The sequence below is a fragment of the Chlamydotis macqueenii genome, chromosome 5 (genome assembly GCF_036417535.1).
Source record: "Chlamydotis macqueenii isolate bChlMac1 chromosome 5, bChlMac1.mat, whole genome shotgun sequence".
NCBI classification, from domain to species: domain Eukaryota; kingdom Metazoa; phylum Chordata; class Aves; order Otidiformes; family Otididae; genus Chlamydotis; species Chlamydotis macqueenii.
The window spans coordinates 31,142,389-31,161,013 of NC_141560.1; the positions used below are offsets into that span (position 1 = coordinate 31,142,389).

Below are 18,625 nucleotides of genomic sequence, written 5' to 3' on the forward strand. Positions count from 1 at the left end.
CAATTTTTGCCAAGAAACTCATCTGACATTCTGTCATTCGTAATACAAATTCTTTCCAAACAATTAGGTATAGTATATATTATTTTAATTCTGTCCTTTGGACATCATGTTGTGATTTTCATTGTAAGAGATTGTTTTAATGCTCATACCCTTTTGCCTGAGGGAGTTAAACTCCTTAGGTATTACTGCAATAAGTTTTAATAATGGAAAGTATTTTTTTCGTATAGCTTCCTCGCAGGGAAATGTGTCAGTGAAACATGCCCTAAGTGTTATTCAAGATGAAACAATCAAGTTTACGCCTATGTGAAAGGTGTATTTGGAATCTTAAATGTTGTATAGATTTATTCTGTAAACAATTTATTGCAAATCAATTTTATTAAATAAGGAGTTGACAGGGTTTAATTTTCTAGTGGAGTTCTGTTGATATATGGATGGTCCTGCTCTTTTCTGGTGGCACCTCACTGCTCTCTGATAAGTTTAATTGAATAATTGAAGTTCAACTTGGTCTTGGAAATAGACGTTTAGTATTTTACCATCAACAGTCCTCTGTGTCATGGAGATTCAGGTTGCAGGAGCCTTTTTGTTTGTACAAGAAGCATGTGGTTAAAAGCAACTGCTAATATCATAAATTAGTGAAATGATGTTCATGCATTAGTTTTATGTGTTGATAATCTTCACAGAGAAAGTAAAACATTTTTTCGTTTTAGGAAATCCCATTGTCTGAAGTTTTGTCTCTGGAACCTGCAAAAACTTTCACTTTGCTGCCTCAAGGAGCCAATCCTCATTGTTTTGAAATAAGCACAGCAAATATAGTCTATTATGTTGGAGAAAACTTAGAAAACATCTCCAGTGTTCAACTGAATAACAGTGTTATCACAAGTGGTATTGGCATCGATGTGGCACGAATGTGGGAGATGGCAATACAGCACGCCCTGATGCCTGTCATCCCTAAAGGGGCATCAACGGGGTCAGGACCCAGCCTGCACAGTAAGTTTATTCATTTCCTCCTTTTCAAATAAGTAGAGTCGTATCACAAATGACATTGCCCAGTCTTCTGCACGCATTGAAAGGAAGTATTGCACAGCGAGTAAAGGCTATTCTGTCATGATTTTTCACCTGTCTGCCTGTTATTTTAAACGCCACAGTTTCTCATCTGTGTGTTTCCAGTTTAAAACTGGATGTGTGTATTAGTACACAAAAGGCAGATCTGTTTGCGAGCAAATAGTTGTTATATTTGTAAGAGATCTCATCCACATTTGTGTTGCTGACATGAGTAATAGCCGCCTTGTGCAGAGACATGAAGTTTTCTGAGCTCCAGTTGGGAACTGATAGATTTTTCCCATCGTGACTGTGATTTGTGTTTCTAGCTATCTGCAGAAGCAGCTCTTCACTCTTTAGGTCACTGCAGCATAGATTATATGCTCCCTTTCATCACATTTGGCTGTACAACTGCCACAAGCATTGTCCCTTGCTGAGATGAAATGAGCTCAAGTGTGAAGAACAGCTGTTCTAAAAGCAACAAGGCGTGGATGTTACCCAGAACCAAAAGGACTGGATATATCTTTGCCTCCGATTTACATACCTTTGGGTAGTTCTCTAGCAAAGACGACAGCTTATGTAAACTAAACGTGAAACTCGTTTAAATCTAGCTCAGGTACTGATAACAAAGTAACACAGCAAACAATTCCCTGCTACTAGGCATGTGTTGCTGTGGTTGCTCTGCTACTTGTGCTCAGCCTAGTCAGCGTAGAGCAAATTTGAATATGTCTACACGATTTGGATTAGACCTTTTGTTGCCATATACACCCGAGTTAGCACTTGACATCTGGATGCTGTTAATGCAGTGAAAAATGCTAATAAGACCGCGAGCCCTTCAGAAACTGAGTTACACAACAGGCTGTGGCATTACATCTCCAGGCACAACAGCTCACATATCAAATTAGATCAGCTCTGTCCTTTGCTTTCTCAACTGGGTTCCTGCATTAAATAGTGTCAAATTCTAGATGTCATTTCAATCAGGCTAGTTGCTTAGTGCTCCTGGTTTGAGCCCAGCGTAGCTGAACAAATCATCTAAAATGCTGAACTGGGAACGACTGTCTTCTCTCCCTCTTAGGAAGTTTGAAAATTTTCTTTACAACTTAGTAGTTATCTTTGTATTATTTTGTGCAAAAATTAAGGTAATCTGAGACCTTTAAAACAAGTTCCTGTGGGGAGTGAGAATGATAGCAACCTTCTGTCTTCTGCTCAAAATGTAAGACTTGCCCGCATCTTTGTCCATGCTTTTCTTCATGTAAACACGAAGCAGTACATGCATTTGAAAACAAATTGGCAATAATAGAAAGCCTCTACATAACTGAAACATTCCATTCCAAAACCCGTCTATTCCTAAGGAGAGGATGAGGGAATAAGCCATATGGGGCAGAAGTTACTCATGCTACTTACTACAACTAGGAGAGGTGCTGATGGTAGTAACGACTGTCTTCAGTGTGTAATACAGGCTTGATAGTAGAGGACACTGGTTTCGATGAGGGTGAAATCCATACTGAGAAAATGAAAAGTCAGCATGAGCAGGGTTCTATGCAGAGGTAGGAGACAGAAGTGGCAATGCTCCAAAGAGCCATTCTTTTCCTCCCCAAAATGACATCTTTCAAGTTAGCAATAGGCATATTCTCAAATTTTATTGAATCCCTCAGTAGGTTTGCAGTTTAAAATCCTTATGAAAGCATCCTAAGCTCTGAATTTGTAGAGGTTGGATGTGATGTTTGCTGTGTTAAAGCACAAGTGCAAATTTTTGTTTCCTTTATGTATTTTAATACTGACTTTTAACCCAATTGAAATGTGTATTACTTTTAACAGTATGCAGACCAATTTCAGTGTGTATTGGCCTTCATCTGAATAGCATCAAGTACAATGTAGGTGACACTATAATCCACTAAATAGATTTTAAAGCTTACCCTAGTTGCGGTTGTGTTACTTGTATGAGGTCTAAAGCCCCAAAATAGAGTGGAAAAAAAAAACAATAGTAAGCTTATAAATAGAAATTATGAGATTCCACTATGAAAAAGAAGTTAATAATGAAATGTATAATTCTATTATTTTCCATACACTGCAAAACTGTTGTTCAAGTCACATATTTGTGGGCTGATGTGATTTTATATTGACTGGTAGATGAACAAGCTGACCTAATTGGTCCAATTTCTAGAGCTGTCCCTAGATACTGATGTAGTGTAAATGTCATTTCCTATTACTACTTGTTTGAACTAAAAGCACAGCAATCTAAAGTATATTTTACTTTCTTCCCCAGGGGATATATCCATCAGTATTTCTGTGTCAAACTGCCAAGTTCAAGAAAATGTGGTGAGTGTTCTCTGGTGCTAGGTGTGCTATGATTAAGCTTGCAAAGTCATTGATCTGTTTTGCAAAGAGGAATGTTAGAGGAGTTCCCATCAGCCATTTTTTGCTTACTTTGTAGAAATTAACAAGCAATTAGCTTTACTAACTTCTGAGAAAAGTCATCTTCACAGCACCTTTTCTTGAGATGCAAGAATTGTGTGTGGGTAATTTCACCTAACACAGAATTTAACTATGGATCCTTGCAGAATGTTAATTACCAAAAGGAAAAGTGAGCTGTAGAAGTTATTAGTTCATGGAATTTGTCAACTGAACTTCGTAAAGTTAATAACAAGCTTTGATAAGTACACTGCTTACTGTCATCACTGAGAGATCAGATATTCTCTGTTGCACGAAGATGGTACTCTATCTGAAGGAGGAGTTACATACGTTGTTACACATATGCAAAGAATTTTGGGTTCCTTTTATGCTAGGGCTGTTAGACACAGGACGTGCGGTCAAGGTAAACAGTCATGCTACTGGTTTTCTTTTTCATGGGCAAAGGAAGCGAACAAGACTCCCCTGCAGCAGAGTACAGCTTTGGGGCAGCTCTGGTATTTACCAGAAAAGGCTTGCCTGCTGGGGAGGGACCTGTCCACTCATTTCCTAAGAAAAAGCAAGACAGCCTTTATTATCAACTCCTTGGTGTTCTTTTACTCTTCTTTGTATGTGCTGCTGGTTAAATATCAGGAAAATGAAACTGAGCTCCAAGATTTGAGGTTTATTTGAGTCTCCCAAATGAATCTGGTGACAACTTGTGCTTTACCCTGTGTTTAGGCCCTAAGAATTAGTAGGACAGGATACTTCCTCTCTGGCACAGATGTAATATGTTACCCGTCTCAGAGGACACACACCAACAGCCAAAGCCCAGAACTGCTGATACTCACGAAGCTTTCTATAAACTAAGAAACCATTTGTATTTCCATAGCTGACATGAGCTGAAATAGGAAGTTTTTCAAGAAAATTTTAAATTCATAATTTCTCCGTTTTCATAAAAACCAGCAGTACTTCCTAGATCTGGAATCCTGGGACTTTGGGGTAGAACACTGCCAACAAGATGGTCTTTATTTCCATATGTACTTCTGTCTTCAAATTTCACAAAGATTAAGTGTAATGTTGTGCACTGGGGGTTGCTTGCCTGGAAGATGACAGTGGCTGAAACCTGTTGAAGCTGCAGCAGCTTTTACAGCAATTGCAGCTAACAGGGCTTTTAAGGAAACTCCCCTGAATGTTTCTGGCAGGTAGTGTATTTTGAAATGTAAATATATAGTAAAGGTATGCTACCTCCCATTAGAAAAGGCAAATGAAATACAAATTTTGTTTCCTTATCCCAGGGCTTAATATTTGTTGTGTTTCTATAAACAGGATATTAGCACTGTATACCAAATCTTCCCAGATGAGGTATTGGGATCAGGACAATTTGGAATTGTTTATGGAGGTAAGGCTTTGGTGTGCTGTACAGTTACGCTTAAGATAGAAAATTTCTTGAATGGTGAAAGTATTTGGACTCTGAAATGTTTTGTTACAGAAATTAGGTGTCCATTGTTTTATATAAACAATATTAATTAAACAATGAAACTGTTCTTTGTTGAGAAAGTCTTTTTATAATTTGAAGTTTTCTACCCAGTAGTGGGCACTGTGTATTAACAGCGTTATATTCTCTATACGCTCTAGTAAAGAAAACCCTGAAGTGCAGAAAACTATCCTTTTTGTGACCTATAATGGTAGAAGAAGAATAATTATAGTTTCTTTTTCCTACTGTTTTTCTTGGCATGCTTTTGTGAGCTTTTTTCCTTTGTTTTTCAGTAGTTTGTTTGAATTGTTTCTTTTTTTCATTTTCTTATCCATTTTTCCTATTTCCTTTTTTTTTCAGCAGTTTTTGAGGGTGTGTTTAGGTACAACTGTTGTTTGAGACAGGGAGAAGTGAGAACTAACAACAAATTTCTCACTGATGGATCTCTGGATCTCTGATAAACCTGGGATATGCACTTGGATGCCAAAAGGCGATCACCTATTTCATTTTTTGCTAGTCTGAAACTACTATCAAAGGACTAAGCCTATGGCCTGGCAGTTGCAGGGAAGGGAGCTTACGTATATGAACAGGCATATATATATATGTCCCTTCTCATATATATATATGAGAAAGTTAACTTTGCATCTTTATTGTTGAAATGCACTGCTGACTTTCTTATATGTGTGTGTCTCTTACATGTTTAAACAGCTTTGTCAGGTGATAATGAGAGAAGTTCTCTTGTCAAAGGGTAGAAAGAAGGGAAATGACGGAAAACTTTTAATGACTTACATGACTTAATATGCAGCACACCTGCTCTCAGAATTACTTGGTTGTAGTCATTTGTACAATCCAGTGAAAGTAGAACATTTTTCATTAACATTAATCATGTTAATTGATAGAGGCCTTTTCTTTTATTAATGCAGGAAAACATCGCAAAACAGGAAGAGATGTTGCCATTAAAATAATTGACAAACTAAGGTTTCCTACTAAACAGGAAAGTCAACTTCGTAATGAGGTTGCAATTTTGCAGGTATTTTTTTATTTGTTTTTACTGTATTAACTCGATTTATACATTTCTATAAATATCGGATAATATGATAATTATTTTAATGATAATCACTAGTATTTTTTCCGAAATGCTAGTATTTTTGCTGTTTAATCTGCATAAACAGCCAAGACCAAATGTATTGGCAATGTCACACTAGGAATTACAATTTCTGCCGTTTTAAGCACCAGGCACAGTAAGGAAAATGTGTGTTTGTTATACTAATTTGAAGTTCATCCATTCTCCTCTACTGTCCCTAGAAATTTCATGCCTGTTGCCTACAGGTTGGGCACACAGTTTAAATTATGAAATACTGAAACATTATCTGATTTAGAGGGATCTACAGTCTGGCTGTGTAATGACAAAACCTACTGATCATGTTGGGAAACCTAGTGCTGTATTTATCTTTAATAGAATCTTCATCATCCTGGGGTTGTAAATCTGGAGTGTATGTTTGAGACACCGGAAAGAGTCTTTGTTGTTATGGAAAAACTCCATGGAGACATGCTGGAGATGATCTTATCAAGTGAAAAGGGCAGATTGCCAGAGAGAATAACAAAGTTTTTAATTACACAGGTAAGAAATTAATTATAGACCTAGAAGGAGATTTGAGGTCAATTATTATCACTGTTCCTTATGTTTTGCTTTTGGCATGATTTACCTATCTGATTTATGAAAGCCTGAATTGTAACATCAGGGATGGTAAGACAGCTTTGTGTAAGTTATCTGATAGATAGCAAACCATTAAGGGGATCTAGAACTAGATACATGTACAGCTGTCTGGCTGCTGGGTGGAAGGGCCATCCAGCTACAGTTTCTCATATTCTTGAAGAATTAAGCAGAAGAAAGGGATGCAAAGCACTGACAGTAAGCTGTTGAAGACCTACATGAAGAAATTTGAGCCTCTTGAACCGCCCCATACCGAACAATTGCAATTCATACCGTGCACTTTTGCGTGTATTTTCTGTGCTGAGATTGGATCTCGGCACTGTCTCTGATTAAATGACTCTGCTTTCCTGTGTGACTTCTGTTAACTATGTGATCTGGAGGGGTTGGTTTTTTTTTTTTTTGTTCTTCCTGTTGTCATATTATCTTATTGCTTCTTTCACTGCCCATAATACTGATTTAAATTTAGATACACAATTGAGTAGTGACCCACCTCAGTCAGAGCAGCCTGTGTTTCAGCAGTCAGGAACAAGAAAGGAGTGGGAGCAACAGTGTTATGGTGTAAGTGTATTGTGCAAGGTAGGATGTAGTAGGTTTCCTAGTTTTCAGGTGTTCATGGGTGAAACTGCCACCAGCTTTAGAATTTGGTTTCTTGCCTTCCCAGGTTCATTCAGCCTCCTCACTGTTCCCTGCTCTGATAGAGTGGGAAATTCTGTCAGCACCTGACCAGATGCAGGGAAAGGAGTTAAAGCCACATGAATACGATAAAATTTTCTGTTACACTCTGTTGCCATGTTCATATGTGTGGAAAGGAGTAAAAATACGTGCAAGGCTCCTTATGCTTTCTCTACTCAAGAAAATGTTTAAAATGGATCACATAATATTTCTGTGATTTTCTTTTTGAGTGAATTTAGATCTGGAATGTCATTTTGCAAGTTCCTGCATCCAAAGATTTCACCAAAAAAAAAGTAAACAAGTACTTACAACCCAATTAAAAAAAAAATGTTTAGAGTATTAAGTCTTTAGAGAGGGAAAAATCATACTCTATACAGTGAAACATCAAGAAAATTTGAGGCACAGCAAAAAATAGCTGACTGTTTTTTTTTTTCCATTGTAAACATTGTTGTAAAAAGTACATTCTTATTGTACTGTTTCTCTCTGCGCCAGTCCTTGATTCTCTGATCAATGATGCTGTCTGAACAATATAAAAAGTACAACTTTTAAACCAGAATTTTTTTCTGATTTGTTTCTTCACAGATCCTTGTTGCTTTAAGACATCTTCATTTCAAAAATATTGTTCATTGTGACCTCAAACCAGAAAATGTGTTATTAGCATCAGCTGATCCTTTCCCACAGGCAAGTAGAAAATGCCTTTTCTTAAGATAAATTGTTCAAATAAATAAATGTTAGCAATGATTATTTTATGAACAAACAAAAAAGTGACTAGTGATCTCCCTGTATGTCCTCCAGGAACCGCACAGAATTTTAAAGTATGAAAAAACTGATCACTTATTCAAAAAAGTTTCCAAAGCAGACATGTTTGAAAATCTTTGCCTTCTGTCATTTGCCTAAAATACTCAACTAGATTTTCAAATGTGACGTAACTACATGTGCCATTGTTTCTAATTTGCTCACTGTTACATAACAAATTACTCATCTGGTTGATTTGGTCTAGATAAATGACAATGTGCAAGCAGTCACCAGAAAGACAGGGTTTTTTTGAAAGTTAGGGTGGAATTAATTAAGAACTCCTTTAATTTTATGAGTTTAAATGTCAGGTAGATTGCAGAATATTTAAATATACTTTCTGGCTCATTGTTGTACTTCTCATTAAAAGGTATCTTTATCAGCTCCTGTTAGTTTTGATCTGCAGAATTCATATATGGTCTCCTCCAACTGCCCATATTCAAAGGAGCGCTATTGATAATTTGTAAATAATATCAATATCAATAATTGGAAAGGAAGGATCTATACTGAGGCATTAAGTGGATATTTTTAAGCAGGTAAATCTGTCCTTTTGAAGAAATCGTAAATTCGTAGAACATAGAATCGTTAGGGTTGGAAGGTCATCTAGTCCAACGGCCCTGCAAGGACCAGGGACATCTCCAACCAGATCAGGTTGTTCAGAGCCTCAAGCCTGCAGAGAGGCAGGGTGTAACTAGGTCCACAATAAAATGAAAGTGGAAGTTCAAGAAATAAATTTTGTCAGCTTGCTTAATTTAGGATGAAGCCATAGGTAAAACATTTTTCCTGTTTGCTGTATTTTTATGCTATGAATGAATAAGTATTACTTTGTATTACTACTTCCACCAGAAGTCTGAGCTGTTAGGCCTGTCCAAAACTGCAGTTCTTTTGTTCCAAGTTGTCCTGTGTTACTGCTTTTACTCTGGCTTATTCATGGAGTGAAGAAATAGAGGAGAGGCAGTGGACTGGTAATCTAGTCTAACATCTCAGTGGAATAAGGGTATTCCTCTCAAAGAGGAATTTAAAGAAAAATATCCTTGAAGGAACAGTAGAGATGCATCTCACAACTAAGCCGTGATAAAAGTTCCTTGACTATGTATTTGATAATAAAGATAATGTCTTTCTTACTATACCACTTTTCTTTAAACAGGTAAAACTTTGTGATTTTGGCTTTGCGCGAATCATTGGAGAGAAATCCTTTAGGCGCTCAGTTGTAGGAACACCAGCCTACCTTGCTCCAGAAGTGCTGAGAAACAAAGGTTATAACAGATCTCTGGACATGTGGTCTGTGGGTGTCATCATTTACGTAAGCCTCAGTGGTACCTTTCCATTCAATGAAGATGAAGACATACATGACCAAATCCAGAACGCTGCTTTCATGTATCCACCTAATCCATGGAAAGAAATTTCTCATGAAGGTACTATCTGTTTGTGGCTGGTTTTATATAAATGCTAAAAAAGAGTGGTTGTATTATGCTGTTACATTTTTTCCCCTGTACATACTAGTGAAAAAAAAAAGCTTTGAAATTTCAAGGTATCGTCGTGTACCATAATGTAAAGTCTCTGTTTTGTGCTATCAACTGCTTTAGACATTTCTCGCAGAGCATGTATAGACTGCGTACGGCATAATCCTCTAGCATGGGATCTGTTCAGGAGGTGTTGAAGGAGGCACATAGCCACCTACAGATTGGGTTACTATAGAGTCTTGTGGGGAACCTCAGCTGCTGGAACTGGTGTTGCTTGTATTTACTTCTGTACCTCTTCTTTCAGCTGTAGTGCCTCTGCAGTCTTTTTCTCGTTCTGCTTGTGCTAGTACTTTAGTTTCCATTTAGTAGGATGCTGTACCCTGATAGTCTTGCTGTGGAGGAGATAAAAAAGATACTGAACAATTCCAAGCAGAGGAGGTTTCAAGAACAGTGTGAGAAAGTGTGATAGGAGAGGCTTTCTGTGGAGAGAGAGAAAGCTTGGAGATAATCAACAAGGCTTTTGAGACTAGAATTCTGGTCAATGACATCAAGGATTTTTGATAGTAAAAGAACAATGTGAATAGTTCACTATGAACATCTTTAAAGAAGGTAAATGAATTCTATTAGATATGTCTCTGAACACAACTAAGCAAGGTATTTAACAAAAATATCAATTCTAGTTTCACCAACATTTCTTGTACATAAGAAACATTTTCAGGCAGCTTCATTTTCTTTGGGACTTTGGTTTTTTTAATCATTATCTTTATGTCCTTCGCTTTTTGCAAGTTTGCTTCCTAAGTCTTAAAGCAAAGGAAACATTATAAAAGCTAGATTCTTATCTTTTTTTCCCAATTATAATATGTACCAAATTGAATTAAAAATATTAGCATTTATAATTTCCATTATTTACAATACAGTTTTTCTGGGTTTCAGGTGACATGTTTAATCTATGTGTTAATGGTAGCTTAGAGAAGTGTGCCTACTGCTTACTGTAATATATATGAGAGCCATGTGAGATTCTCATCTGAAAAATGCTTTGAGAGCATTGTCTGTTGTTTTATCTCGGTGGCAGCTGAAGTTTTATGAGATCAGTTGGAAAAAAAAAAAGAAAAAAGAGGCTATAAATCTGCATAATTACACACTGAAGTCCTCCTGAACCTACACACACTTCTGATATGTAAGCTGACAGAATCTGTTGGCAGCAACGATCTATCTGGTGCTAGAGATAAGCAAACAGCAATCAACACGGAAGAGGCTGCAAGAAATTGTCTCCCACGAGTTTCTACTGTGGTAGACAGAAGATCAATTTCTACATTCAGAAGTGAAGACTCAGTGGAGCACCTTCAGAAAACTCACCTACTGGAGTGTTATCTCTCCTTTCATAGAATCACAGCCTTCATTAAGTTAGTAGATACCAGGCAGCAAGCATGCAGAAGGGTGGGAAAGAACACATTTGAACAAATTACTAACTTAAAATCTGCTTATACATTGTGTTTTTATTCTATATTTTGAATTCATAGCTGATGAACCACTCTGTTGCGCTAAACAAAAACCTGAAAGATGTCTGAACCAGATCCATTATGTTTAACACAGGGAGTTGGAGTCTAGATCTCTGTCCAAGTATTACTTTGTAATGCTGACTTTTAGAGCTCCAAATTGAACTCAAAATCCAGATTAGCTAGGGGAAATAAAGGAATGGATTTCTCATGTCAGCTAATCTGGTCCACGCTGCTGTGCAGGTCACGAGACGTGCTTGGGCCTGTACACCTGCTGGCCCCATCCAGTTTGTGTTGTCTGTGACCACAGAGCATGGTTAAAATGCAAATCTGTACCCAGTGTCCTAACACATCTAATCTCGGTTACAGTTCTGAACAGTGCCATGATAATTGATGCTATATTTGTAGCGTTGAAGCATTTAGGGGGGACAATTTTAAAGATTTTATGAAGTTGCTTACTCAACATTAAAAATAAAAACAATTTGAAAGGGTACATGTATTTAAATGTAAACAATGATAACATGAAGGTCATTTCAAGCTGAAAAATACTGAGGCTCATTAATTTCTCTGCACTAAGTGCTATAAATCTGCAAAATTCAGACAGAGAATTAGTTTCAATTCCAACAGGTTGCATGAGTGCACTTGAAAATCTTGTTTTAGCTTGGCATGGGCTCTTCCAGCTTTCCAAACAGGTTAAGCTAATGAATTGGGTATTTTCCATTATTTTTTTCTGCCAATTATTCTTAATCACTGAGCATTTTTCAACAGAAGTTTTAACGTAGATTACTATGATTACTTTTATTTTTTTTTAATTTTCATATTAAAAGATCCATAAGAGATTTGTTTTAAAGACACAGTAGATTTCTTGTTTAATTGTTGCCTGGAATTTGTATTGTAGCAATAATTGTCCCAAGAGGACATTAATTATCATCAACTAGTTTTTCCACTCAAGCTTGTAAGGGAGTTACTTAGCAGTGTGGAATGTGATGCTGCCACAGCATCCGGCAGGGTCTTTGTAAATAAACACTGATCAACCTATATCTTTCAAGCTGGTATGGCTGAAATTGCTGTTTGTCATGAAGGATCTACAGAGATATTTTCTTGCAAAGAAGCATTATTCTTTGTTTTAAAATTAAACGAAAATTATTTAAGTGATTTTTACATGTAAGAAAGAAAAAAATGTTGAAGACCTAGCAGTTAGTCCAGTTTACTCATTGAAATTTAAAAACTTGTGCAAATATTTAAGAGAACTTTATCACATAATAAACCCCAGTCTTCACAAAAGCCTTCAACCAAATTTTTTTTGCACTGCTGTAGCGTTAAAAGATTGAAACTAAAATTGATTAGACAAGTATGTTTGTGGTAGATAAAGGAAATGCAAAATAAATGTTATCTTTAATGAAGGTAAGAAAGATCTTTTTAAAGTGTTTTGCTGTGCAAATTTAAGAAAATACGAGCTATTTGTCAAAAGGTTATAATAAATAAAACTAACATAAATATTCTTTCTTTCTCCACTGCTTACTGCATTCTTCTCATATGTCCAAAAGACAATGATGGGTCCAAGCAGTCTTTAACAATTAATTGTACATTACAGCCAGATTCTAAAAGTGATAGCTTCATCCAGAGACTGTATTACATGCCTCAGTAGTGGCAGGCAGAAGTAGAGAATTCAGTGAACTTAGAAGAGCTTGGCTACCATTTAAAAGAATATTAACTCTGATTTATGCATGCCAATAAAAATGCTCAGGTTCTCTCCTGAGCAAATGCAAAATGCATGACTGTTTCTTCCTTTTTTACTGCTGAAATATGTCAATACTGGTTACTATGAATGTTCATAATATGAAAATCCTAGAAATACTGTTATAGAACAGTGAGAAGTTGTAGAAGGAATTACATATCAATTTGAGGTAGGAAAGAAAAAAAGAAAGAAATGTTTATTCAGGCCTGTTGCTGTCTATATCAACAATCCTGCTTGATGCCCAAAGCAAATGTTGGCAGGTAAAACAAACACCCTAAAACAAGAGATGGGAGGGAGTTTATTTCACAGCTGTACCAAGTTAGGATCGCATATGTATGCAGCTGAGGCACCTGAGCTAGCTTCTTCTTAAACCCCAGTAACTTGCTTCCTTGAAATTCTGTGTGTGTACTTTTAGTGGAACCATAAATGTTTCAAAAGTTGTGGGGTTTTTACCTTGCTGTGCAATTTTCAGTTTAGATTAAGGAAAGTGATCATCAACCAAGTGTATTGCCAGTGTCTGAGAAACAATTATTTTGTGAAAGGGCATATGATTTGTCACAGAATGGCCAATGAAGGTAATGTTACAAATTTTTGCATACCTGTTGCAAAAATCAACACTGAGGAAAGCAGAACAGTGTTCAACCATTTTCTTTCTTGCTTATGCCTGTTACTCTGGCTCAAATTGGATGTAAAACTTCTTGCAACTGTAGTTATTTCAGCACTCTTTTCAGACCATTGCTTATGTAAAAAGTTTAAGTGTAGCTAAACTTGTTTATCACCATATTTACTTCTATTTTTATTGTAATCAGAGAGGAATTAAAAGCTCAGATACTTTACTTTTTAGCAAAATCACATAGCTCTTTGCATTTAACAGTGCACAAATGAGAGTGAAGGATGCTGTGTTTATCACTACTTTGGTTTTACTGCTCAGTAGAGGCTTTTTCTGATATTGCCAAGAAACAGCATGTTAATTTGGGAGCTGGAATGCAGAGGGTTGCAAAACTTTAAAACTTTAAAAGGGAAAAAAGAGAAAGAGTTAGGTCATTCATACCTAAACATTGTGTCTGGAAAAGCGACAGCAGTGATAAAGTAGCCTAAATGATCCCGTTCTGTGTTCCTTATTCAGTTATTGGTCTTCAGGTAAAATTCAGTTGGCTTCTAAAATTCTAAACTGCACTGATGAGGTGTTAGCTTTGTAAAAACACATGACCCATAACAATTTAAACTGCATGATCATATAAACAATATACTTAAAATGAAGTCTAGCCAGTTCAGAGTAAAAACATATGGAAGAAATTGTATTTTGGAGGAAAAGTGTGTCAAGAATGTAATAATGTGGTCTGTGTTAGTTTATTTTCTTGATAATTACTTTTTCTGTAGCATTTTCTAGCCATTTTAAAAACAAAACTACAGTCACAAGCCAAGAAAGAAGGCAGAATCCACTTGAGGATAATATTTCTGAGTGTCTAATGTCTTTCAGTCACTATCAACAGTTCTGTCTTCTCTGCCACTCAGGATTGTGCTGTAGTCAGTGACTATGACTCTTTTCTCTCCATAAGGTGTGTCTGATGTCATAACATCTGGGTTAATCTCATCAACTCGTCCTGCTGAGAAATTCTAGCTTTTTTGTGTAATGTTTCATATGTCCTCTTCCCCCATGAAAACTTAACCTATAAAAACTAACACCTTTCATTTTTTGTAGCTCTTAGAAATTTTTTTTTTCCCAACTGTTTATCCATTCAGAACATTTCTGTGAGCGTCTTTTCCCAAACCTTAGGCCTCATTAACCAAATCCCTTGTCTGACTTCACCAAACCCAATTGCTTTACATTTTAAGGTTTTCCCAAGAATATGTGCACGCACACAAATGTGTATACATTTATCTCACAAATTCCTCCATGGGGAATTCTGATTTCTACCCCCACTAAGCAGCTGCGTTTTCCCACCTCTTTTCCAATAGCTTCTCTCTTTTCAAAGAATAGTCCCACAAAAATGAGTATGAGTATGTCTAATTAGAATTGTAAGGCATTATTGTAGAGAGGTAATTTCTCTAGTAAACTGTAGGTATCTTGAATAAAACCACGTTTTGTCACAGCCATTCAACATTTGATGGCCCGGTCTGTTGTTTCTGCTCTCTCAGTCATCAGTGATTGTCAAGCCAGCTTACATTCTGAATTCACTGAATTGCTGTATGACAATTTGACCTTAATTCAGACTGCATTGCGGAATTTTGCTTGATATTAATACAGAGGAATCTACTTGAAAAATTGTTGTCTATTCTTTGCTTTAAATTTCACATCTGTCAAACATGGAGCCTATTTTTGACAGCATTACTGTTCATTTCCAACTTTGACCTTACAGTCTGCCAAATTTGCATCATCTCAAAAGATGTATTTTGACTTAGCTACAGGTTACACAAAATAAATACTGCTAAATATAAAGACAGAACTGCCTGCAGGACTTTGTCCCTCTGCCTGTTAGTGTATTTTGCCTAGTGTGTCTTCACTGTGGTAGCTGTTCTTTTGAACTGCGTGATCCTAAAATGTGCGATGTCAAGCTTTGGATTATTCATGATGTGTTTCGTTCTGTTATGGAATTTTTATAAATCATTGTATTCATAATTTTTTTTTTTTTTTTGTCAACTACCAACACAGCTATTGTGACTAGCCTGATGAGCTGTGTGATGTGCACACCGTTGATTAGGTCATTCACATTACTTCATATTATTAAATAATTTGAGATGGAAAAGTACCATTTCTTCCATGCATTAAATTTGATCATGGTGTGCCTGTTACACTGCTTTTGAGTCAGAAATAAATACCACAGCTGCCTTCAAGCCAGTATTTATATAGACTTGTTTCAGCATAATGTGAATAGAAACTCTGTTTCACACATTAATGAGAAAGTCACATGAATGAGCATTAAGTACAAGGAGATCAAATGCATGTTATAGCTCAAAAACGCTCTCTACCTCAGTAAACGTTTAACTAGCTGTTTAAACTGAGGCCTTTGCTCTACCTACACATATTTGCTAGGATAGATTAGTATTAGAAAGCCTCTCTTGTAGAGGTGCAGCTTGTAATTGCCAAGGATTTCTTTTGATAGTACAGCTGAATCCATGTTCCTGAAAGTAGCAAGCTCTGCCATCTGAAGATTATTTTTTGCCGAACTAACTGCATGTACGCTGGAGCGTTTGTCAACAAAGCTGTATTGACCAGCGATAGGGAAGGAGTATGTCTGTATGAAAAAAATTATACTACTAATCAACAGAGCTATACTCAGAGGAATCCAGGGCCTAAGTTTTATATTAATGGCAGCAGCTTGATTTTTTAAAATTGATGGCTGTAAGTGTAGCTAATCCTATGGGTGTACTTTAAAAATTGTGGACCAAGTATAAATTTATTGTTAATTTAGCACTACTTTTCTTGATACTCTTAAGGTGATTTCTTTTTTAAGGCTTATGTGATAAGCTAAAGTCTGTATGGTAGGACTAAATGAATGGTAGGTTCATAATAGGGGTTTCAGATATTTTCCAAACTTTTGTATTTATGTGTGAGTTACATCCTCATTGAGTTAAAGCAGTTATTCCTATGAAAAACTATATTTATAATGTGTTAATTTGATACTTGGTGTGAAAATTGTTACTGTGTCTTCACTACAATTAATTATTTACCATACTAACTGCCATAAGCAGTTTAGAAACATGAACCTCCTGACTCTGGAGGTTCTTTCCAGTAAAATGCAATGAAAACGCAATCCTTGCTAAATTCAAGGAGACATGCAACCTTTTAAAGTTGCATTTGAATTTTCCCATTTACAGTTCTGCTAAATGATCACCTATCTAAATGACTGGTAGTCATGCTACTGGAGCTAGTTTATCTCCTTTGACAAAGTTTCCAGCTCCTGGAACTTGATAAGCCCTCAGCTGGCTACTTAGGCTATCCTTAAATTGCGGGAAGTAAACACGAGCCCATAAAAGCGTTAGGAAAAGCAGTACCATAATCCTCCCAGAGCTTACAGGTGGCTTCCTTGGCAATACCTGGTGGATCCCTGTAAATGCTGTGTAGACCATAGGTGGTCTTTCTTAACTCTCGGCATTTATTAATAAGTGTATATGATGTTGCACACTGGTTTTACAAAGGAATGTTGTCAAACTTTATAAAGCTCCTAAAATGTCTGACAAGGATTACTTTAACATTTGATTTTTAAAAAGTCAGTCTCTAGTGAAAATTCATCAAATTTACTTTAAAATAGAATGTAATTGCTCTCCTTTCCTTAAAACTACTTTATCTTCCTAGACAGAAAATCTAAGTTCCTGACATATGGTGCCCCAGTTTGGTCCCCTAAATCACACTTCAGTTGTATATCTAAACTAAATGTTAATACCTTCCAAATTTTTATCCCCAGTGTTTTTAAGCAGTACAGTGAAAAAAAAGTAATAATCGAGCTATTAATCATATTAAAAAATATTTTGAAATTGAGTCAACATGAATCTTACTGTTTGTACATCTTATTTGAACTGTAGTCAGACCAAATTGTGTTAGATAGTGGCTGTCAGGACACTATCAGGACAGAATGTTTTTTTTTTTAAGCTGAAAGAGAGAGAATAACCTCATTTCCTTTAAATAGTCCCACAGAACCTATCAGTGTCTGAATCTCTGTAATTTTTGTAAGATTTTTATAATTTTTGTATAATTTTGTAATTAATTTTAATCAGTTAAATTCAGAATTTTCTCATTAACACACTGTTCCAGATCCCTAAGGAAATCCTTTAATCCTTCTGTTCCAGCACTCAGCCTGTCTGTGTTGAGCTCCTTAGCTTCTGCTTCCCTTTACACAACACTGTCCTTTTGTGGCCACTGTGTATCACCTGCATCTTGACTTCTGATGCTCAGAAATCTTAGGCTTGAGAAGTGGCTTTTTTTTTTGTGGAAACCCACATTTGATCTCTTTCTTCACCTGCATTTGAAAATTTTGAGTATTAAAGCAAATGGAATTTGTATCATATAGTTTGGGCCCAGAGTAATCATAATAGTCACATTTGCATTGGAGCTTATTTTTTGCTAAGAGGCAAGTGAGATGCAGAACTTTCCTGGCGAAAACAACCTTAGATAAAGAACTAAAAGCAAACACCAGAAGTTGTTACAGTGACAGCAATATTCACTCAAGTGGTGAAACAAGCAGAAAATCTGTGTAAACTGTTCTCAAGAACAAATGATTGCTTAATACTGACAATCCTAGCCATCCTGTGAAGTTGCCTTTTCATTTTTGTCTTACTTTCCTTCCCTATCCTTTTTTGTGTACCTTCTCTTATGATTATTTCAAGACCAATGCGTTTCTGTCTTTTCAACAAGCCATTAGCAATTTCACCCTAGAATACAAAGAAAAATGTTATTGTGTGTAGTATGTCATTGTCCTGAAGGAAAAAAAAAAAGGGGAAGAGGGCTCTCCGTCCTGTTGTAACTTTCAAGAGACTAAATAACTTCTGCATAATTTCATCAGTTGTAAGGCTCATGGTCATATCTGCTTCTAGCGGTTTGGACAGAAGATGCATCATAGACACATTATCAATACTCCATAGCAGGAAGAATATTCAGTAGGTACTTGGCAGTTACAGAGGCACAACTTGGGAATCATGCACTTATATCTCAGCAGCTGACTGACTGAAATCAGTTCCTAGGACAACCAACTCTTTCATCAGGTTCTTGACGTGTTTGTCAAACTGAGATGCATAGTAAATGATGAAAAATTGTCTCTGAAAATCATATAGGTCTGGATACTACTGAAGATAATAATTAAATTGGAACGTTTTTAAAATCACACTCAGCACTGGCCTATTTATCAAAAG

The 18,625-nt window shown here is 36.3% G+C and overlaps 1 protein-coding gene across 3 annotated transcripts in view; it reads left to right on the top strand.

The window, feature by feature from the left end:
- PRKD1 (protein kinase D1) overlaps positions 1-18,625 on the top strand; it is a 142,215-nt gene that overhangs the window by 118,590 nt on the left and 5,000 nt on the right. For all 3 annotated transcript variants that reach the window (XM_086749296.1, XM_086749297.1, XM_086749298.1), the window contains 7 exons: positions 708-987; positions 3,305-3,357; positions 4,756-4,828; positions 5,827-5,933; positions 6,363-6,524; positions 7,872-7,970; positions 9,229-9,496. In XM_086749296.1, the coding sequence (XP_086605422.1) occupies positions 708-987; positions 3,305-3,357; positions 4,756-4,828; positions 5,827-5,933; positions 6,363-6,524; positions 7,872-7,970; positions 9,229-9,496 (1,042 nt within the window). The remainder of the gene's footprint in view (positions 1-707; positions 988-3,304; positions 3,358-4,755; positions 4,829-5,826; positions 5,934-6,362; positions 6,525-7,871; positions 7,971-9,228; positions 9,497-18,625) is intronic.